This window comes from Pollicipes pollicipes, unplaced genomic scaffold, assembly GCF_011947565.3.
Source record: "Pollicipes pollicipes isolate AB1234 unplaced genomic scaffold, Ppol_2.1 Scaffold_4881;HRSCAF=5763_pilon_pilon_pilon, whole genome shotgun sequence".
Classification (NCBI taxonomy): Eukaryota; Metazoa; Arthropoda; class Thecostraca; order Pollicipedomorpha; family Pollicipedidae; genus Pollicipes; species Pollicipes pollicipes.
The window spans coordinates 45290295-45312030 of NW_023596576.1; the positions used below are offsets into that span (position 1 = coordinate 45290295).

General features: G+C 61.1%; 1 protein-coding gene across 1 annotated transcript; it reads left to right on the plus strand.

Moving 5' to 3' along the window:
* Nucleotides 1-606: 606 nt before the first annotated feature.
* Nucleotides 607-21074, plus strand: LOC119101398 (tight junction protein ZO-1). Its single transcript, XM_037224733.1, has 19 exons — nt 607-641; nt 4425-4597; nt 6642-6829; nt 9111-9356; nt 10013-10175; nt 10712-10839; nt 11492-11545; nt 12840-12903; nt 13374-13524; nt 13877-14028; nt 14493-14614; nt 15108-15449; nt 15998-16042; nt 17117-17336; nt 17615-17789; nt 18309-18551; nt 18955-19326; nt 19863-20080; nt 20256-21074. The coding sequence occupies exons 1-19, from the start codon at nt 612-614 to the stop codon at nt 20710-20712; spliced, it is 3543 nt and encodes a 1180-aa protein (XP_037080628.1). The 5' UTR covers nt 607-611; the 3' UTR covers nt 20713-21074.
* The last annotated feature ends 662 nt before the right edge of the window (nt 21075-21736 follow it).

Sequence of the window (21736 nt, forward strand, 5' to 3'; positions counted from 1 at the left end):
CGCTAGGTCCAGTGATTGACGTGCATATTGAGCGGCCGCACGTACAAACACCCCGCGAAAGGGATAATCCGTCCAGGGATCGTAATTTCAGAAAAAAACGGGCCACGGTTCGGCGATACGGCCTCTGCGAAGGCCGGTCTCCGCTTGCCTCCGCGTCGGCCCTACCCGGCTGTGCGCGGTCGTGGTGGCAGAGGCCGTACTTTGCCTTCATCAACCTGTTCCTGCGGCTGATTAGTGCGGCCGGGCTGTGCATACCGGAGTACCGGCGCTGCCCGCTCTGGGACTCTTTTCCCTTGGCTGATTACCGGGCCCACGCAGCTCGACCGTCTCCCTCGCCCCACCCCTGCGCCCCACCGGAGCCACACACCCTCCAACGACTCTCGCTCCACCCGACTCCCGAGCGGCCGATGTGAGCGGCAGGCCCGCCCGGCCAAAATAAGAGCCGGCCAACCGGCACGTCTTGGAGACATACCATCGGGGCGGCCCGGCGCCATGTTGTGCCCGGCCGCCCGGGCAGAGAGCCGGTCGCGCGCGCGTGGCCGCGTCGGGTGGCCGGCCGCTGCGTGCGCGTGTGTGCGTGTGCCGGGCCCGGCGCGGGGATGGCCGCTGACATGAGGATGAGTCTGGACGCTGCTGCGCAGGGGGTCACGACTCCGTCCGCGGGCCGCGTGAGTGGGGCGAGGATCGTGTTACTCGGCGGTTTTTAGGGGCTACATCCTTTGGTGTAAGGTTTCGGCGAGTTCGTGGGTAAGATGGAGGCCGCGCGCTTCCATCGCTTCGTGTTCAGTGCACGCGGTGTCACTGACTGGGCGTCGTCAGAGGCTGTAGATCTTGTCTTCTGGCATACCTGAGATGTGCATAGCTCTTGACTCGCGTTTACGCCATTGCTCCAAGTGTGGGCAATTACGGCATGTAGCGCGACCTGAGTGATATACCTTAAAAACTGCGTCAGACATCACGCTATAGCACCGCAAGATAACCGAACGTACCATGGTTTTTACCTCGCTCAAGATCCAGTCTTTCTTATTTTGTTTGCGGATGCAAATCCGTTGTGTGTGCGGGCTCAGTGATACGCCGAAGGCATGCAGAGGACGTGCATGGTTATATCCCAGATTCGATAGCTTGGACCGGTATTTTGATCGATCTTGATGCCGTTCTGTGGGTAGTTTTGTGTTGTCCCGCACTGCGGATGGCACCCGGCGGGCGACCCATGTCACCGGGTCTACCCGAGCGCCATGGAACCATGTAACATGGCCTGGATGAGCCAAAGCGTCCTCGGGCCACCTCAGAACGTTTGCTGGCTGTACGGGTTTTCTTTGTTTGTGCGGCGGGTTTTTAAACATTTATTGAACGGTCATTTTATACTTAACAGTTAATGAATGCTTGTTTCAGCTATTGAGCGGCGGTGCCAAGTTAACCATTGGAGGCTGTGTTAATGCACGCTGCGTAACACTATCATCTTACTCGGATTATGTTGCCTTCCACCTTAACCACTGCGTCGTTCGGTACACTGCGTGAAGCTACAATTGAATGAGCAGGTGCTTCGTCGTTGTGATGTTGCCTGCGGTAAGATTTATCGCAATTGGTCCTGTATATATATATATATATATATATATATATATATATATATATATATATGCATGAAGTATTGTCCTATTGGTCAATTGGTTTGACAAGGAAAAAATATGTTCCATAGAATACCTTGGGCCTTCTTACTACGACGGTGGCGCTGTGGCACTCGTGCTGCTGAATCCGAAGTGTGATTACGTGAATACCCATGTGTATTAGTCTATGACTGCAACTAATCTATTCGACATAAGCTGTAAGATCTGGCCCAAACCGATGAAACGTCCGCTGGCAAACGATCCTTTGTCTCTGTTCACCCGCACCTGCTGTCGTAAACAAGCGCTTTGTCCACTGGAGCAGCGCAAATCGGCCTTTCTGCTGACTCAGCGCGGCGGGCCGCGTTACGAGCGCCCGGCACCGCCTCCGCGTCCGAGAGTACGGGCCCGCCGGCTCCCACCGTCCGTCCCGTCGGAGCGGACGAGCCCGTCGGTAGGCGGGCCCCCACCCGCTCTCACCGTCCGTCCCCGCCAGAGCGAACGAACCCACCGGCACGCCGGCTCCCACCGCCCGTCCCCGCCAGAGCGAACGAGCCCACCGGCACGCCAGCTCCCACCGCCCGTCCCCGCCCCAGCGGACGAACCCACCGGCACGCCGGCTCCCGCCGTCCGTCCCCGCCAGAGCGGACGAACCCAGCGGCCCGCCGGCTCCCGCCGTCCGGGTACAAAGCGCGCTAATCGCCGCCACCTCGGCCGATCCGTCACGGCGCGTCCGTCCGGCCCACTCCGGCCGCCGGGGTCAGGTCGGGTCAGAGCGCGCCGTTTCCTCCGTCGACCCGGCCGGTGCCGGCGCCGGCAAAAAGCCGGCCGTGCACGGCGCACGCGCGCGCTCCGCCAGTGAAAGTGCGGCCGCTCGCGCCGGGGGCGTGTTGCAGCATGGCCGCCGGGGGCGGTGCTGGAGACCGCTGACGACATGTGCCGGGCTGCCGTAGCCCGGCGGCGCCGTCGGCAGTCCTGTCGCACGGGCCGACCCGCCCGTAATGACCACCGAGCCGACCGCGGTGGGGTAATGGGTGTCGCCGCCGGGCCGGCGCGCGGGGGGCGGCGGCCGCGCGCCCGACAGGCCCCCTTACCCGGACCGCGCCCCCGGCCGCCGGCCGCCGGCGCCGGCGCCACCCGCGTCCCGGCGCCGCTGCGAGACGACGCCGGGACCGGGACGCGTCGTCCAGAGGCACCGCACCGAGTCGATGAGTTTCCGTGGTCAGGCGAACCGGGCGCCGGCTGGGAGCTTCAGAAGCGCTCTGCGCTGCGCCGGGGCCGCGCGATGCTACCGCCGGACGCGATCCGTGCCAGTGGCGTGTCACTTGGCACGTGAAAGTCCGAATATTTACCGTCAGAAATCACGGAGTGGTCGGGTTGGCCGGCGCGAGGGCCGGCGTGCGGCCGCTTTCCCGCTGGATTCAGCGGAGAAAGCATTCCACGATCGGGCCATCAGGCGGCCGGTGGGAGGTCGAATTAATAACTTCATCATTACGGACGGTCGGGCCGACCCAAATATGGGTAAATTATAGCCGATCCCGGGCCGCAGTGGGCGTTCCTCCATAACCCTGGCCGTCCGCCCCCGACAGCGGTGTTTCTGTTTCACAACTGTGCCTGCAGCATGTATCGGCTTGGGCGGCGCGCGGTGTCTGAGGATCGCGGCTGGTTTCGTGCCTCTGCCGGCGGCGCGTGTCGATCTGTCATCCTGCGCCTCGCTTGTGAGGCCTGTGGTCTGCTGGCGGCTGGTGGTGGTGTGTTTAGGGCGTCTCTCTGTTGCGACACGGTGTGGCGTAGTGTAGGTGGGAACCGCTGCGGATCGAAACAGTGGAATTCGGGAGATGTCGGGCACGAAACACGTCGGCCACTCTGATGCGATCGTCCTTCATGTGGGCGCTCTATGGCCTCTTTGGTTTCAGCACTTCGTCCTTGATGGCATTGTGATGCGCCGGCTGGCATACCAGCGATGCCAGTAGACGTTTTCACGTGTTTTCCGCGGCGGCGGTTCGGCCGGGCGGGCGGTGGAACAAGGCGCCGGCCAGCGCTCTCCGATTGTGTTTGAAAGCTTGTCTGATGGTCGTCGGATATGTCACGCGCCGTCCCAATTCCAATAAGTGTCGTGTCACCAGAGCGAGAGCTTTCCATTCCTCCCGCGGCGCTGGGGCGGGCTGCACACGGTCCGGTCACGTCACCGCCCGCTCCTGCGGTCCGCCGGTGCGGGCGCCCGTCGGGACCGGCTCCCTCGGCGCGCGACGGGTCCTCGGTGACCTGCCGACGCTAGTCCGCGATGTGATGATTCGGTCAGGTTTCTGGTGATGAGAGGATCCGGCGGCGCTTTGTTCGGTGGAGTTCCAGAAGCGCTCTGGTTCGCTTTGGGGATGGCTTGGGACGTTGGGTGATCAAGTAATAGCTGTAGAAACTCGATATTCCCCGTTCTGATCGTGCCCTGTTGGCTCGTCAAATGTGTATTGCAATCGGCTGGGAGGACGGATGGCGATTGTAAACATTGACTTATGATATTCTAACTCGTCAAGATATCGTGTGCTGCATTGTGTCCTCCCTGAAGTGGGTAACAAAAACCGATCTATTGGGGCTCTGAATGGAACGTTTTGGCTTTCGGGGTGATCACTCATTCATTGTCCAATCAACAAGCCCATTGTCCCGTAGTTCTCACTCCTTGATGGCTGACGTGTGGTCTAAAAAGGCCACGTGCGATGGATGAAAAGCAAACTCTGAGTTATCCGGCCGATGCTTCGCCGGTCGTCAGGCCTTTGCCTGCTGCCGGCCGGTATTTACCCCCCCCCCCCCCCCCCTCATGTGTTCCAGGGTGGCGAACGGGTGGTCTGGGAGTACCATCACGTTTCGCTGAACCGCGTGCCCGGCTATGGCTTTGGCATCGCCGTCAGCGGCGGCCGCGATAATCCGCACTTCACCACCGGCGATCCCAGCATCGCCATCTCGGACGTGCTCAAGGCCGGCCCTGCCGAAGGCAAGCTGCAGTGAGTACGGCCCGATCGCGGGGGGGGGGGGGGGCGGCAGCCGTGTGGGGTCCTTCAGGCATCGGTGACGCGGAATGACGGTGTTGACATGACGGTGAACATGCCGGCGTGCTTGGAAGTGAGCGTGGTGTCGTTTCGTCGGCGGGGACATGTGGACAAGTGGACATGTGGACATGTGGCCGCTGGCAGCAATGTGACACTAGCTTTTGTCGTTATCTTTCGCCCGTTTTTGTGAGATCTTGGTAAGAAGGTGCTGGTGTTTACATGATAAAGCGTTATTTTTTCCTTTACGTTGGCGCCCGAGCTGTCTGATGTAGTTCTTACAAGCAGCGATGCCGAGGGAGCGCCCTGTCAGTTAAAACTCAGAGAGGTTTCGCCACAGGCTCTGCGATGCCACTTTTCTACTATGCACGTAACACGGTCTTGAGGCGTGAACGATGGTGATGGGTTGCTCTCGTTTCGCCGTCATGTTTCGTAATCTAGTGGTTGCACGTCGCGAAGGTCGGAATTCCGGCTATGCGCTCCAGCGTGAGGCAGCAAAGCCTGTGAAATGATCGGTCCCTCGGCTTAAATTGTAAGCCACGTTTAGATGAGGATCTTACGGAGGCTTGTGGGGTTTAGTAGCGATATATCAAGCGGCTATGCGGGGGTCTATAAATAGCTTGAAATACCGCCATGGCGATACCTAAACAGCCGTGTTTATGTGGCTTCTGTAAACGGCTAGTTAATCCCTTCTACCTGTAAATACTAGCGGGTGTTTCCGCGCTTGTTTATCGTTTCATTGGATGAATAGGGCGCAGTCACTTCGTTTAAGTTTGTTTCCGTTGTGTTATTTCATTAAACGCACGGTGCGTCCAACGCATGGCCGTCTGCGCCCATGCCTGCTGTATTGACTTCCGCCCAAACCAGTGTCAAGATCGTGTCCTCATACTGTCCTGCCCTCCCTCAGTATCCCGTCCTCATCCTGTCAACATCCTGTCCTCACTCAGCCGAGTGGCAGCGAGTCCTGCCACTCGTGCCCAGGATGGGGTCCGGTCTCGGTCGGTTCTTGTCCACATAGTTCCAGTCTGGTTTGGTCGGCCCAAGAGATCTGGTCCGGTCCCGGTCGGTTCTTGCCCCCATAGTTCCAGTCTGGTTGGTCGGCCCAGAGATCTGGTCCGGTCCCGGTCGGTTCTTGTCCCCATAGTCCCAGTCTGGTTGGTCGGCCCAGAGATCTGGTCCGGTCCCGGTCGGTTCTTGTCCCCATAGTTCCAGTCTGGTTTGGTCGGCCCAGAGATCTGGTCCGGTCCCGGTCGGTTCTTGTCCCCATAGTCCCAGTCTGGTTTGGTCGGCCCAGAGATCTGGTCCGGTCCCGCTCGGTTCTTGTCCCCAAAGCCGCCGTCTGGCTCAGACGGCCCGGTAGACCGACCGCCGCGCTGCCATTTAGGCGGCTCAGAGCGGTCTGTTGTGACGGACGGGCGGTCTCCGCCGGGCTTACGGAGAAGAACCCCAAGTTAATGTGCGCCATTGTCGTGATGGAGACGGAGATGCTGGGCTCCTCGCCATTCGGCTGATCGATTGAAGCGGTTGTTTGATATGCAAGATCACATCGGAAGCCTTAGTGTGTCGCACTGTGAGTGGAACTTCCACGGGCAGATCAAAGTGCTTCAATATCTTGATGGAGCAAATGCCGTTGAGATGGGTCATGCAAAGTAACAGCCATAAACTGACATTCTGGGTTTGCTCACCAATCAGGGAAGTAGTTTGTTATGTACTGGCTGACGGGTCCGTTTCTGAACGGACAGCGCAGCATGCCTGAAAAACAGGTGGCACGTGCGGGAAGTCTGCGAAGACGTCTGAAAAGAATTGCTTATTTACCGGGACCTTTGCACCTTCTCGAAGACAAGTCTGTCTACTCCCGAAGACAAGTCTCTCTCCCAACCAGCGCCCATCGCCGTCCCATCCCCGGCCGTCGCCGCCTCGCCGGCCGGCACTGGCGCAGGTGCCGTGAAGTCCCCCAGCCCACAGACGAGCCCACCGGTCAGGCGCGTCCCGTCCGTTTCAGCGTCAACGACCGCGTGCTCAGCGCCAACGGCGTCTCCCTGGAGAACGTCGACTACGCCACGGCCGTGCAGGTGCTGAAGGACTCGGGCGCCGTGGTGCGGCTCTACATCAAGCGGCGCGTGGTGCTGCCCGCTCACCCCGAGCCGCAGACCTTCAAGCTCAGCCTCACCAAGGCCAAGAAGAAGGACGGTGAGTGGCGGCCGGGCCGGCGACGGGCGCGGGCCGGGTGGTGAGGGCGTGTGCTCCGACAGGCAGCCGCCACGCCCCCCCCCCCCCCCCCTCCCCGGATGACGTGCTTCGGGGCTCCGCCGATGTGTTCGCGCCGTTTTCGGACGTTGCCTTCGTCACGCAGAGCACGCCTGTGTTCAGATTGCCTGCGAGTCGGCTGCTTCCTCAGTTGAAACGTGGGCTGCGCCTCCACCGTACCGTTAATCTTGCATGCGCCCACGTGGATTGCACCCTCCTAAAAGCGTCGGTTCTGGCCGAATGCAGCCTGTGCTCGACGTGTACTGGGTAAAGCAACACTGTTGGCACGTTATTATGAACCATCTCTCGTACCTGACGCGACCACCAGTCTGAATGCGGGTGAGGAACGGCATCTCTGTGTGTCTGATTACACATGAAGACGGCGACCGACAGCTGCGCGCCGGCACCGTTGTCGACATCCGACCGCGTGACTGGCCGAGGCGCCGCCGGCCGGCCGGCAGTGCCGGTCCGAGCGGAGGCGGCGCCACGGCGGAGCTCATTGTATCGCGCGCCGCTGTCACAGCCGACTGGCTGCGGGCGGGTGGCGGGAGGCGCTGGCCGGTGTCTCTCGCCGGATGGCGCGCCCCGCGGGCGGCGATTAGACGATTTGCTGTCAGTGGCGCTAGCGGCGGTTGGATGGATGGCTTTAGCGCGCTGGGAAGCCCGAGTGAGGCCCTGCCTAGCTCCGAGTTGGCGGAGGTACGCCCGGATGGCGGACCTGGCTTCCCCACGTCCCGTCATCTCACTGCGACCGACTCTGCGCAGCTTGGCGCTCGCCCGCCTCACCCGGACGTCGGAAGCGCCGCTCTTTGTCCTCCCTGAATTCTCTTGGTCCTCCTCCCCCTCCCCTTCCCCATCCCCCTCCCTCGCTTAGGACAGCCCCGACGCAAGCTCCGACCGGCGGCCAATATGAGCGGCGCTCGTCCACCGGCGCCGCCGGTCCGGACGCCGCCGGCTCGGCCGGGCCGGGGCCACCGGAGCGGCCAGCTATCCCCGGCGCCGCCGGTCCGGACGCCGCGAGCTGGCGGCGTCCGGACCGGCGCCGGGGCCACCGGAGCGGCCAGCTATCCCCGGCACGCCGCTCCGGACGCCGCGAGCTGGCGGCGTCCGGACCGGCGCCGGGGCCACCGGGGCGGCCAGCTATCCCCGGCACGCCGGTCCGGACGCCGCCAGCTCAGCCGGCGTCGGAGTCACCAGAGCGGCCAGCTATCCCCGGCGCCGCCGGTCCGGACGCCGCCAGCTCGCCCGACGCCGGGGCCACCAGGGCGGCCAGCTATCCCCGGCACGCCGGTCCGGGACGCCGCGAGCTGGCGGCGTCCGGACCGGCGCCGGGGCCACCAGAGCGGCCAGCTATCCCCGGCGCCGCCGGTCCGGACGCCGCCAACTCGCGGCGTCCGGACCGGCGCCGGGGCCACAGGAGCGGCCAGCTATCCCCGGCACGCCGGCCGGGCCGGGCACATTACCGGCGGCCGACAGCGCGCTAATGAACCGCCCCGCGCGGTCACGGGGTCACACAGCGGCGCGCGGCCCTGGCCCGCCGCGCCGTCGGCGGTGGCCGCCGGTGGCGTGGCGTGACGACGCGCGGCCCGTCCGGCGGCCCGTGCCACCGCCGGCGGCGGTGGCGCCACGCCCGGAAAACTGGCGCCGTGAGCACGCGGCGCCGTGCCGTGCAGGAGCACGAGCCACGCGCCGGACCGGCGCGGCGGGCGGACCCGCTGAACTGGTCGTGTTTGGGCCCGGACCGCCGGGCGGTGTGGGCGTGCAGGAGCCGCCGCGAGCTCTCGGGATTCGACGTAGCGTGGCGGACCCTGCCGGAGCGTTGCGGGCTGGGCGGCGGGAGACGAGTAGTGGAGTGGCCGGCTTAGGTGCATTACGTCAAGGCTGGTTGGGCAGTGGGGCAGCCGGCTGCTGAACTGTGCCGGTTGGGTTGGCCCGTCGCCCGCGGCACGGTGTTGCAAGCCGCCGCGGTGCATGAGTCACGTGGTATTCGACGTTCCATGCCATTGATTCTGCCTCATTATTGCGGTATCTCAGCGCCTCTGTCCAACGTCAGGGCCTCCGACGCGCGGTCGGGGCGCACCTCTCCATCACTGCGGCCGCCTCCGTCCGCTTCCGTTCCGCTTCACCCCAGCCGTCTCCGTTCGTCCGTCCCCTACATCACGCCCAGTCCCGTTCTGCCCCACATCAGGCAGAGCGCTCAAGCCTGCTCTCCGTCTGCCCGCAGACTTCGGCATTGTGCTCGGCTGCAAGATTTACGTGAAGGAGATCACGAACCGCTCGGCCACGTCCGACCGCGAGGCGGCGACGCTCCAGGAGGGCGACGTGGTGCTGCGCATCAACCAGCTGGCCACCGACGGCATGACGCTCAAGGAGGCCCGCAAGCTGATGGAGGCGGCCAAGGAGCGCGTCCACCTGGTGGTGCGCCGGGAGCCGGGCGGCCGGCCGGCCCTGCCAGACTCAGAGACCAAAGGTGGGGCGGTGCGGCGTGGTCACGAGCCAGGTGGTGGTGGGAGGGTGAGGCTTGACATACCACCATGCTGCGAGTGGGGCACGTTGTGGTTCGTGATTGCGATGCGGTGGGGGGCGCGATGATTGGTTTGGAATGGTCAGTGACGGGTAGGGTGTCAAAATTGTGTTTATAGTTGCTGTGTCATGCGTATTGATTTGACCTCCACTCCTTTTGGCTTCCCATTTGGCGCGCCTCCCATTCGGATGGCGTGGAAATAGCGGCATGTCAGATGCGTTTGTTCGCTGTCATTATCAGACACGCTCTAGTGGCATGTCAGATGTGTCTGTTCGCTGCCATTATCAGACACGTTCAACATAATGACGTCCGGTATCGGCTTCGTACGCTTCGCGTGGGGATTAAAAAACATGCTCGATGGCTACATTGATTATACCTGAGTGATTCGTAGTGGATTTTTAGTGCTAACTCGCCCGAAGTGAGTCATTAATCCATGAATAAATATTAACCCAACGCAGCACCCTCGCCGCTCGCGATGAGCGCGGCAGTTTACAACTGCATTTGACCAAAAATGTATGCAAACGCCCAGCTATTCGCTCGGAAACTCGGCCGTTCGCGGTCCGATACGGACGTGACCCGGCTGACCTCTCGGCCGTTCACAGAGAGCCCGTCGCACCACGCGCGCGAGTCCTCGGACGTGCGCTCCAACTACGGCAACCAGAACCTATACGTGCAGCCGCCGACGCGCTCCGACCGGCCTGACCTCAGGTCACAGTCGATGCCGCCGCCGCCCAGGCTCTACGACGATAAGAACAACCTGAACAGGTGCGGCTTCGTTGCGTGGCTCTGGTGGGGGGGGGGGGAGGGGGGACGATGTCTGTGGCGCGTTGCGTCAGTGATGAAAGCAGGCTGTTGCGCTGGCTACTTATATTGGCTGATGTGTGACTTACCGGTGTTAAAATGCGATTTGATCTAAGCCGACTTAACGCGTCGTGATAACTGTGTTCGAGACCGGATGGATGCACCATTGGAAGACTTCCTATCTGGTTGTATTTGTGCGCTCTGCCTGTTCGGCCGTATTTTCTTGCCGTACGTTGCTGGCTCTGTTCTATGTTTTTTTTCTTTTTGTGATTGTTTTTCAAACATATGCCTGCGTTTCGTACCATTCTTGTTGATTTGGATGTTAGGTGGATGCACTGTGTCGTTTCGCTGTGCCAATGCGTCGCGTTAAAACCTCCTCGTGCTGAGTTTGATGATTATTTAGAGTGCCTGGACAAACCTACGTCCAATCGCTGCGTCGTCGCCCCGCCTCTCTTACTGCATTGGTTCAGAGGGCGTGACGCGTGCGGTGTAACGGGCAGGCAAAACGGCCGGTCCCGGGGGCCGCTGACGGAGGCGGCGCTGGGCCAGCTGGAGCCGCCGCTGCAGCTGAACCATACCCCGCTGGAGGAGCCACCGCCGCCCCGGCCGCCGCTGCCCCGCGATACCGGTCAGTGGCAGTTATGGCGGCACAGGATAGCTGTCCACCCCTTCACCCGCGCTGGGTCACCGTTCAGTGGAGCTTTTCTCAAGCTCAGAGCTTCCCTTCTAACGTCACAAGCTAGTGTTCCTTCGTGTGGAATTGCTCAGCTTCTCCCCCGTGCCCCCCGCCCCCTGCCCCACTCTCACCATACTTGGGACAGGCCAGCCTGCGAGAAACAGGTCAGTGTAGCCCGTTCCTGGATGATCAGCCGTGTTCTAGACGTGTTTTCGGTCCGCTTCTGCGCTCCGGGGGTTGACGTTGTGAAGTGCACCCTGCACTAATAGTTACGCAGCTACTGATGTGAGTTTGTAGCTTTGTAACCATTCAGGTTATTTGACCTGAGCTGCCTCTTGCATGAACTAATCTCCAGGAGTTCGTCGTTTCGTCTAGACTTGCTTGTAAACCGTCCTGTCCCGTACTTTCCCCGTGCGTCTCAGCCTGTTACTTCTCGTGTTGTTGCTGATCGTTGCGGTTGCCGTTTGTGTAAACCCCGATGGGAGCACAACCCGACGGCATGCTCCGTGGTGTGGATGTGGCGCCGCCGCTGCCCCGGCCCCGCGTGCGCCCGCATGCCCCGATCCGGCCGGCCTGGCTCAGCGTGTGGTCCGACGTCTTACAGTGGACCGGCCGCTGACCAACGGCGCCAACGGCTCGCACCAGCCGCAGAGCTCAGGTAAGCCGGCGCCAACGGCCAGCACCAGCCGCAGAGCTCAGGTAAGCCGTCGCCAATGGCTCGCACCAGCCGCAGAGCCCAGGTAAGCCGTCGCCAACGGCTCGCACTAGCCGCAGAGCTCAGGTAAGCCGTCGCCAACGGCCCGCACCAGCCGCAGAGCTCAGGTAAGCCGTCGCCAATGGCTCGCACCAGCCACAGAGTTCAGGTAAGGTGTCGCCAACGGCTCGCACTAGCCGCAGAGCTCAGGTAAGCCGTCGCTAACGGCTCGCACCAGCCACAGAGCTCAGGCAAGCCGTCGCCAGCGGCTCGCACTAGCCGCAGAGCTCAAGTAAGGCGTCGTCAACGGCTCGCACTAGCCGCAGAGCTCAGGTAAGGCGTCGCCAACGGCTCACACTAGCCGCAGAGCTCAAGTAAGGCGTCGTCAACGGCTCGCACTAGCCGCAGAGCTCAGGTAAGCCGTCGCCAACGGCTCGCACTAGCCGCAGAGCTCAGGTAAGCCGTCGTCCCCCCGGCCGCCCGGTCGAGCAGGGATGCCGCTCACCAGTGGCACTCAGGCGCTGCCGAACGGGGTTTTTGCCTCTGTATTTCGTATGCAACAGCGTGGGATTAATGCTAAAGTTTCACAGAGCTTGCGGTCGGTTGTCTCTTCCCCCCCCCCCCCATCCCCACCTCACGCTTTCGCCGTGTTCGCGTCCGGCAGCTCTCACACCACCGGCGCCGCTGCCGGTGTGATGTTGATGTGTGTTTGCCGGCTCCGGTGATGTGAGAGCCGCGGCTTTGCTGACTCTGGCGGCGTGAGAGTCCCGACTCCGCTGACTCTGGCGGCGTGGGAGCCCCGGCTCCGCCGACTCTGGCGGCGTGAGAGCCCCGGCTCCGCCGACTCCGGCGGCGTGAGAGTCCCGGCTTCGCTGACTCCGGCGGCGTGAGAGTCCCGGCTTCGCTGACTCCGGCGGCGTGAGAGTCCCGGCTTCGCTGACTCTGGCGGCGTGAGAGCCCCGGCTCCGCGCAGAGCAGGAAGCGTCGCCGCCGCGATGCATGTCAATGCGCGGAGACCGTGTGCCCGGCTGGGAAAAGGCAGGCCGGTCGCACAGTTATCAGCACGCCGACCTGCCCGCGCAGCTGGAAAAAGACTGCAACTTTCCGGCAGCAGTCGGCTTATGGCGGTTCTCTCACAAGTCATCCCGTCATGGAGCCTGGCTTGTGGGTGCTGTGGGGACGATGTGTGAAGATTCTGTCTCCGCCGCTGGGAGTATGCAGTGGCTCGAACTTCATCACTTCCTTGCTTTGTTTCCAGATTTCTACGACACGCGCCGACAGCCCAGCTACAGCCAACAGTCGCCCAAGTCCAAAAGCAATGTGTAGGTTCCCGTCGTTAACGTTGTTTCCCGGCTTATCGTGAAATTTAGATGTTATCGTCATCGGTTTTATGCTGCCTAGGACTATGCTGAGATCTAAATGGTATCGTTATCGCACGTTGTTTAGGCTGTTGGCGAGCAATTACATGTCGGTAATACCCCGTTATGCAGTCAACCTATGATTGAGGTTTTCATGATTGTGATCATGAACTAAATCTGTTTTAGCATCCGGTCACGTAAAATGGTTCCGATCTCAGGCTACTCATGCCCGTGCCTGCGTGTCAGGCGCTATCATTTCACAGTCCGAGTGCCGAGCTAGCCATGCCGAGATCGATCGGCGGACGGCTCTCGTGCTGCCGCGTCTCCGTCGCACGCCACCCTCGGCTGACGGAGCCGGCACCGCGGTGGGTCAGCCGGCAGAGTGAGCGAGCGGGCGGCGTGACTCCGTGTGACCGGCGCTCTCCCGCCGCCAGGCCGGACCCGCGCTTCGTCAGCTTCCAGAAGGAGGGCTCCGTCGGCATCCGGCTGACGGGCGGCAACGAGACGGGCATCTTCGTGACGGCCGTGCAGCCTGGCTCGCCGGCCGCTGTCCAGGGCCTCCAGCCGGGCGACAAAATCATTAAGGTACTCGGCGTCGGGGAAAGCTATTGCCTGCTACATCAGTTTAAATGACTTACACGCGGCGGGTACTAGAAAATTACGTGAACACCTCGCTCCTTTGCCAGATCGCTTCCAGTGAACTTTCCGCGCGGCAAAATTGTTTTAATTCCGTGCAGTTTTGTTACCATTCATGGTTGTCGGTCGACTTGTCCCACAATCGCCATGGTGGTGGATGGGATGGCGATTGGGATGGTGCTGGCGCTGCGAGGGGCATCGGATGGCATAGGCGCTGTGAGTCTTTGCCGGGCTGCGGCCGGAGCGGGCGCGCTCGGCGGCGGCGCGCGTCACAGCCCCGCTGATCCACCGCCGGCCGCAGGTGAACGGCATGGAGATGAAGGGGGTGACGCGGGAGGAGGCGGTGCTGTTCCTGCTCAGCCTGCAGGACCAGATCGACCTGATCGTGCAGTACCGCGGGGACGAATACGACCATATCGTGGCCACGCAGCGCGGCGACTCGTTCTACATTAGGTGAGGCGCGCCGCCGGCCCCGAGACGTCAGCTGGGGCGCCTCTCTGGCACCGGGGGCGTGTGAACGGCTTGCTGTACGGCAGGCGGGGTCATTTGCGGCAGGGTAGGCGTGTGATGTACTGCCACCGAACGGAAGTGCATTGTTGTAAATGCTGGCGTAAGCGTCAGTTTTTTAAGATTAATGTCGCAATATTCTTATGTAATCGATAAACATACCAAAAAGAGCTGTACGTCTTCCTGCTTACCCCATACAGCTGAAGGATCTATCGGTTAAGCGTTGTTGGCTTTGGTGCTTAGTATTCATTGCACGTCTTACCTCGTTCCTGGTATATAGCTTTGGACATGTTTTTATGACATTTTGTGGGAACGTGCTCGGAATCCGAGTTTGTCAACAGGGCCCAGAGTGGTAGCTGTGCTATTGTCGCGTTGTACCGGCCATCATGTTTTTGTGCCTGGTTTTGCAGAACGCATTTCAACTATGAGCAGACGAATAAGAATGAGCTCAGCTTCCGCAAGGGTGATATCTTCCACGTAGTGGACACGCTCAACATGGGTGTCGTCGGCGCCTGGCAGGTGTTTAGAATAGGTGAGTTGCGTCGCGCAACACGGCTGGCCCTATGCAGCCGGTTTTGAGTACGAATAGTAAAAAATCATTGGTGGGTCTTTGGTCGCCTTTATCTGGTGGTATTTAACGAATCACTGCGTTACCCATCGATCACATGTGGTGGACGGTCTTTATTGTAGACCTCATGTTGGTGTTAACTGTAGCAACGGGACGGTATGGATTTCGCAGATGGTCTCTTGAGAGACCGGCTGGGTACTGGTGGCTGGTCCTGTCTGGTCTGGTCTTCTGGTGAATAAATGCCTCGTCATGCGCACATTGACATGTCACGTCCACGTGCGTATCAACCATTCTGTTCTCGCGGAACATCCTAAACAAGCAGGCGCATGTCGCAACGCACTAAGGAATCTGAACACTCCTGTGTCTCTATTGCGACGATCGAGTACTGAAACGGTGATGCCCCCTATAACGCTCCCGTTCCTGTTCACCGTCTGGAGTTCTTCCCCTCGTTCCGCAGGCCGCAACAACGAGGAGACGCAGAAGGGTGTGATCCCGAACAAGGCCCGGGCCGAGGAGCTGGCCACAGCCCAGTTCAACGCCGCCAAGAAGGAGCACACGAACACGGAGACGCGTAGCCGCTTCTTCAGCCGGCGGCGGCGCCAGCGACGTTCCAAGTCGCTCGGCAAGGACCACTGGGAGGACGTGGTCTTCTCCGACTCGGTGTCCAAGTTCCCGGCCTACGAGCGCGTTGTGCTGCGCGGCTGTGGCTTTGTGCGGCCCGTCGTGCTGTTCGGAGCCGTAGCCGACATCACGCGCGAACTGCTGCTCAAGGAGATGCCTGACAAGTTCGCCGCACCACGTGAGTGACGTCACGGTGGCTTGGACGGTGATTGGCGGATGGGGCAGACGGATGGCCAATGGCCGTGGCCGGACGCGGGAGGCTGACCGCTTTGGTGTGTTTCGTCGAGATAAGCTCAGGCTGACGGTCCCGCCTGTTCACCGGGCGTGGTGCTGAGCTTGTGGGCCACGAATGGGCCTGGGACTGGGCTTGTGGGCCACGAACGGGAGCTGGTGATGGGCCGAAAGAGCCGCGCGCACTGCGGCCAGCCAGGCACTCCGGCCCACTTCACAGGCGAACACCGGCTACCAGCTCTAACGGCTCCGTTTCCGCAGATGGCGCGGGAGTTTTGGACGAACCTGAACCCCTCAAAGTCACGTTCGTGTGAGAACGTCATCTCCCATGTGTTCTCTCGCTGCTGCAGCACCGGACTTCTCTGACGCTCCTCAGCGGACCCAGGCCTCCACCTAACACGCCTAACGCCACTCGCTTGGTCCGAGCCGGGGTGGGTGCCCTGAAGCAGAATGGGCGGGTGGAGCCGGTGATGACACTGCGCCGCTCTTTTGCAGACCTCGGGGACCACCCTGTGTTGCAATACCAGGATAACTACATCAGTGAGTGCTTCGCCCCGTGTCTCCCAGTCCCATCACCCCGCCTGCCTGCCTGCCTGCCTGCCTGCTGCCTGTCAGGCCTGCCGCGTACCTGCCTGCCTGTCTTGACGGTCGACTGCCTGCCCCTCTGTCCGCGGGAACCCTGCCCGGCACGCGTCGGGCTCGCGAGCACTTTTTTTGTAGCCGCACCCTGATTCCATGGTGGCGAGGTCCGTTTGGCGGACGGTAGATCATGCGGTAGCAGTGACGAGCTGTTGGCGGTTTTGCTCGTGGACATGCCAACGCCGTGCATTGTGGTCGCGATAACGTGCAGACACCTGGGGAAAAGTTTGCATGTCAGCTTTGAGTTGAAATGGGCATGTGGAGGGATGTTTCCATCGTAGTCTTACTTCCCAACGCTGCGTTTGTTATGCTGTTCGGCGCACCTATCCAAGGGAGTATAATGCGCGGCCGCATTCGCTGGCTGTCAAGGGAGTATGATCAGTTGCACGTAGATTGCTAAGGCACGAAATGCACCACATCAAATCGTCATCTCTAAGAAACGCCGTGCATGGCACGTGCTGTAAAACTTTTCATTGGTGGTTGTACACGAGCGGGCCATTGCTGTCGCACATATTACGTTGGTGGTCGGACTCGTACACCAACAGGCGCTCCGAGCTGTATTTTGGGCGTGGTGGACGCGTCTTGCCGAGCACGAGCAGTTGGCTGCGGCCACGCATCTCCTCCCTAACACCACTCGGAGTTTGGAGTTTGTGTGTTGTGGATATTGTTGGTGATCATCGACGTGTGGTTTTGGCGGCTGTTCAGGTATGTGTGATTGACTGACTAATATTACTGTCGCTTAGCCTGATATATTAACATTGAGACTGCTTCAGTCGTGGTGATGCCGTAGTTGACGATTTCCGCCTCGTTTAACAGCCTCGTATTAACCCAACTAAGATTATCTTCTGCACAAAGTGCTATTCTCTTCCCCGCCCTTGACTCCTCCAACTGCCTTCCGGTCAACTCCCGTCCTCTGCCCTCCTCCCACCGGGCGCCGCTAGCTCACCGTGCCCCCCTCTTTCTCCATCGCCTCAGAGCTGGACATGAGCGACGAGTCCAAGACCAAGAGCTCGGGCATTATCCGGCTGAGCGCCATCCGCGAGCTGGTGGAGCGCGGCCGACACGCGCTGCTGGACGTCACGCCCAACGCCGTCGACCGGCTCAACTTCGCCCAGCTCTACCCCGTGTGCATCTTCCTGCGCGCCGAGAGCAAGCACGTGATCAAGGAAGTGCGCGCCGCCCGTGCGCCCGACAAGTGAGTGTCCCACGGCAGGGGAGGGGAGGGGAGGGAGGGGGCCTGCCGCTTGGTGCGGTAGAGCATCGCTTGCCTGCTGCATCGCAAACGGTTGGTGCACTGCGATGATACAAAAGATGTCGCTCAGTACTGATCCTTTTTATTTGTGTGCGCTTGGAGGGCGCAAGCCAATCTCTTGCCCGGGGTGGAGGAGGTGCTAACGTTTCCGACACAAGGTGTCATAGGCTGCTCGCGTAGGTTCGAATCTCTCTTGAAACCTTGCTTTCCCCCATGTGCAGGCCGCAGAACAAGTCCAACAAGAAGATCTTCGAGCAGTGCGTGAAGCTGGAGAAGCTATGGTCGCACGTGTTCACTGCCACCATCACCATGACGGACGCCGACGGCTGGTACCGCAAGGTCAAGGAGTTGATCGACAAGCAGCAGAACGCGCCTGTGTGGATGTCCGAGACCAAGGTGGGTGGTGAGGTAGTATGGGTGGCCGGGTGGTATAGTGGTTACGGCGGCGGCGTTAAGCACTCGACATATGCAGGTATGAAGTGTGCGCACGAAGGAAAAGGCAGAGGCAGAGTCTGAGATCTTAGTTGTACTCTACAAAGGCAGGGTCTCAGGTCGCTTTAGAATCCACGCGCAAGTTATGTGTGACGTGTCTGTTGAAGAATGTGCTAAACTCAGTTGGGACCTACAATCAAAACACCTCGATATCTGTGTCTGGTTCCTTGCTGCAAACCCGAGCTGGTCATGACTGATGGGCTTTCAGTCTCCGTCTGGCTATGATGGTGGCCATCAGTAAAAAATCCGTATTGTATATCGTTAAATTATTATTATTTTTCAGATTGAGGACGCTTGACATCACATGTCTGTATCTTTTATCGCGTCACGTTGTGCCTGACGCCCCAGTCGCCACGCCCCGTCTCGGTGTCGGTGTCACCCGGCCTGTGGCAGCGGCGCCTGACGCCACCTCCGCGCCGGCAGCCGGGCGAGTCTCTCTCGGACGACTTCCTCTTCCCGATGACGTCGCGCCTGTCGTACGCCTCGTCGCCCGAGTCGGACCTGGAGGGCACCGAGACGTCTCCCAGCCGGTCGCCGGTGGCATCTCCGGCCTCGTCCGACTCGCGGCTGGTGCGCAGCTCGTCCGACCCGAGCCTGGCGGCCGACGACGTGCCGCCGCCGCTCTCCGGCGTGCCCGGCCCGCCGCCCTACAGCCCCTACAAACAGGTCAGTGCAGCCCGTCGGCGGGCCCTAGAAACAGGCGCGTGCTACCGATAGACCCCATAAAGAGCTCAGTGAGGTCCGAAGTATATCCGAACATCTTGGCAGGAGGTCGTGCTTTAGCCAAGGCTGTGGAAGTAGCGTTGTCCCTGCGCTGTATTGCAGAGGCTTATCACCTTGGAAACACCAATGATATCACAACGCAGAGAAGCAAAGTATCACCTTGAAACAAAGAAAACCACGACAGACATGCAGCGTCCGTTTTACCATAGAGTCGCAACAGCGCCGACCCCCCCAGACTTCCGTGCTCTTGTGTAGCGACGCCACTCTCTCCATCAATCGATCACCGATCACACGGCCTCCGGCCGGCGTCGCGTGCGTTGTCCGACACGTGCGCCCGCGCCGGCAGGAGGAGGCGCCGCGGTCGGGCGGCAAGCGCAGCTCGCACGGCGGCGACAGTCGGTACGGCTTCTCGCGCTTCTCCTCGGACGAGTACCCGCCGCTGTCGCCGGCCGACGGCCGCTCGCGGCCCGGCGCCGGCTCGCCGGGGTCGCCGCGCTCGCCGTACCAGACGCTGCCGCACGACTTCCGCACGAATGGCGACACGGGCGGCGGCCCGCCGCCGCAGGTGGACAGGGCCAGCAAGCCGCTCTCGCCGGTGACGGGCACGCGCAGCTACGGCCGCGCGGCCGGCGCCCACCTGCGCAGCTACCTCGACAGGGGGGAGGACGGCCCCTACCTGAGCGCCTCCAAGAACTTCACGCTAGACCGGATAAGGACAGTGAGTGCGGTGGAGGAGAGGGGGAGGGGAATTTCACAAGAAGCGCGGCTTATTAGGTACATGTGCGTCGTTGTTTTGCAAGTCCTTTGTTTGTTGGAAAACTGCTACCCATCGCAAATGAGTGGTACGGTGAAAAGCAAATTGCTCGTGCCAGATTTGAGGCAGGAGCATGTCTGCTGTGCTGTGTTGATTAGAGCCGTTCACAGTGACTCGGCAGGAGCTGCTTGAGGTGTGTCCTTGTGCAATTATTTGTGCCTGTGATCCTCCAACATATTTTAAAAGAAAAAGCCAGGTAAAAAGTATTTATTTTTGCAGGCCCGTGGTTGTTATTGCACATTTTCCTGTCCATGCATCTCACTCAGCAATATGGCATGTTTAAGACTGCGAAGCAGTAAGGAGACTCCATGCCGGGCCGTCACGAAATTCCCTTCGGCCAGATGTGAGGGTCACGCTGTGTCAAATCACCGCCTGACACCGTTCTTTAATTCCCGTACGTTTCACTGTGCTGACCCGGCCACCGCGCCGCTCTGCCGCAGAACAACTACGACAGCTCCTCGTCGTACGAGTCGTACAACCGCTTCAGCAACATGCACGACGATCTCAAGGCGCGCTCGATGCCGCCGCGCGAGCTGCACGAGGCGCCGCTCTCGCCGGGCCACGGACCGCGCGCGCACGACCCGTACCGGTTCACGCGCAGCACCGCCCAGCCCATCTCGCCGGGCGGCGAGCGCGAGGCGGCGCCGCGCGGCCCCAGGTGAGCTGACGCCCGCATGGCCGTGTGTCGCGTCACCTGCATGTGCGCTGGACGCCTCGCGGCTGCCCCCACCGCCGCCGCGGTCGCCGGCGCTGTGCTGTCTCTTTTGCGGCGGCTGCTGTACATTTTTGGCCGGATGACCCGCGCTGCATGTGACGCGCGTTTGTGCTTGCAGCGCGCGTGCCGACTACAAGCCGCTGCCGCCGCCCAAGGGCGCGGCCGGCTACAAGCCCGTGCCGCCGCCCAAGCCGAAGAGCTACCGCGGCGCGGCCGGCGACACGTACCGACGCGGCGCGCTGCCCGACTCGCCGCTGCGCAAGACGCCGGACTCGCGCGGCAGCCGCGAGGACTTTGTCGGCTACCCGGTCAACGGCGACGACAGCGGCGGCTTTGACTCGGGCCACGGCTCCAGTCTGGACCGCAACTACGACGCGGCCGGGCGCACGTACATGAACATGCCGCCCGCGGGCGCCGGCGGCCAGGGCTACTACCTGAGCGGGCCGGGCGCGGCGCCGCACGAGACGGCCGGCCTCGACCTCAGCAACCGCGAGCAACGCGGCAGCGCCTTTGAACTGTACAAGAAGCCGCTCGACCCGCGCTTCGGCCAGTTCCCCGAGCACAGCGCCAGGTAGTACTGCGCATGCGCAGCTGGCCTGCGCGGTGTTGTCGGCTGCCGCTCGGCGCGCGCGCGCGGGCATGCATGGCTCCGGCGCGTCTGAAGTGTACGCCCGGCTGGTTTTTCGTGTTGTTGTAGCGTAGCCGCATGCGCACTCACCGACCCTCGACGGGCTCCCTCCGCTCCCATCGCGTCACAAGCGTCTGTTGTGATCACCAGTGTGGGATCATTGTGGTTTCATATCATGGATGCGAGTGTCGCGGCACTCTAGCTCGATTCTCATGTTGCGCAGTTTTTAGATGTACAGATTTGACCTGTATGCAGACATATACACGAGTAAGACCTATGTGGGAGAGCTGAATAAAACGGTGAAATGTTTCCGCCTGTGTCGCCGTCGCCGCTCCCGGTGGCGTGGATTGTTGTTGCATCCACCCTTTGGCACCGCCGCACCGGCCTGCCAGCCTGGCTTCCGCGCTGAGCGGGGGCTGCGCCTTCGCTGTGGGGTCCGAGCAGCCAGACAGCTGGACTGTTGTTTGACTGCGTCACGGGAATCCGATATTTCCTCTGGATGCTAGAACGCCCGATGGATGCATTTGATTGGGCTTTTTGGTGCACTAACAGCTAGACGTGAAGCAGGTTGTGCGGGGAGCTCATTACGTCTTGAAATATTCCTGGGCACTATTGCACTGGTTCGACTAGTGGAAGCATCAGCAGACTGAGTGGGATGTCTGACGTGTGGGCGCAGCGTCGCATATGAGTGTCGATGGGCTGTCCCCTTCAGAGGCGTTTGCGCAACTGCGCGACCCATTCTCAGCGAGTATAGGATGTTGCCCATGACAGCCTCAAACTTATGCGAACTGTTCTGTGCGTTGCTATATTGATTTACGGGCGCCTTGTAATAACCCATTTGCCGTCACTTATCAAGCAACTCAGAAAGCAGTTCGAAGTATAAATGCATGAATGAGTAATAATAAAGTAAAGCAAGCAATGATCAACTCATTTTAAGGAGCTGCTTCATCTAGCCCTGGTCTAAGTCCATG

What these genes read in the sequence shown, in the direction of transcription:
- LOC119101398 (XM_037224733.1), top strand. Translation starts at nt 612, where the DNA reads ATGAGGATGAGTCTGGACGCTGCTGCGCAG. An exon ending in GGCGACTCGTTCTACATTAG is followed by an intron (nt 14,029 to 14,492) that starts GTGAGGCGCGCC and finishes CTGGTTTTGCAG; the next exon opens with AACGCATTTCAACTATGAGC. An exon ending in CCTACAGCCCCTACAAACAG is followed by an intron (nt 18,552 to 18,954) that starts GTCAGTGCAGCC and finishes CCGCGCCGGCAG; the next exon opens with GAGGAGGCGCCGCGGTCGGG.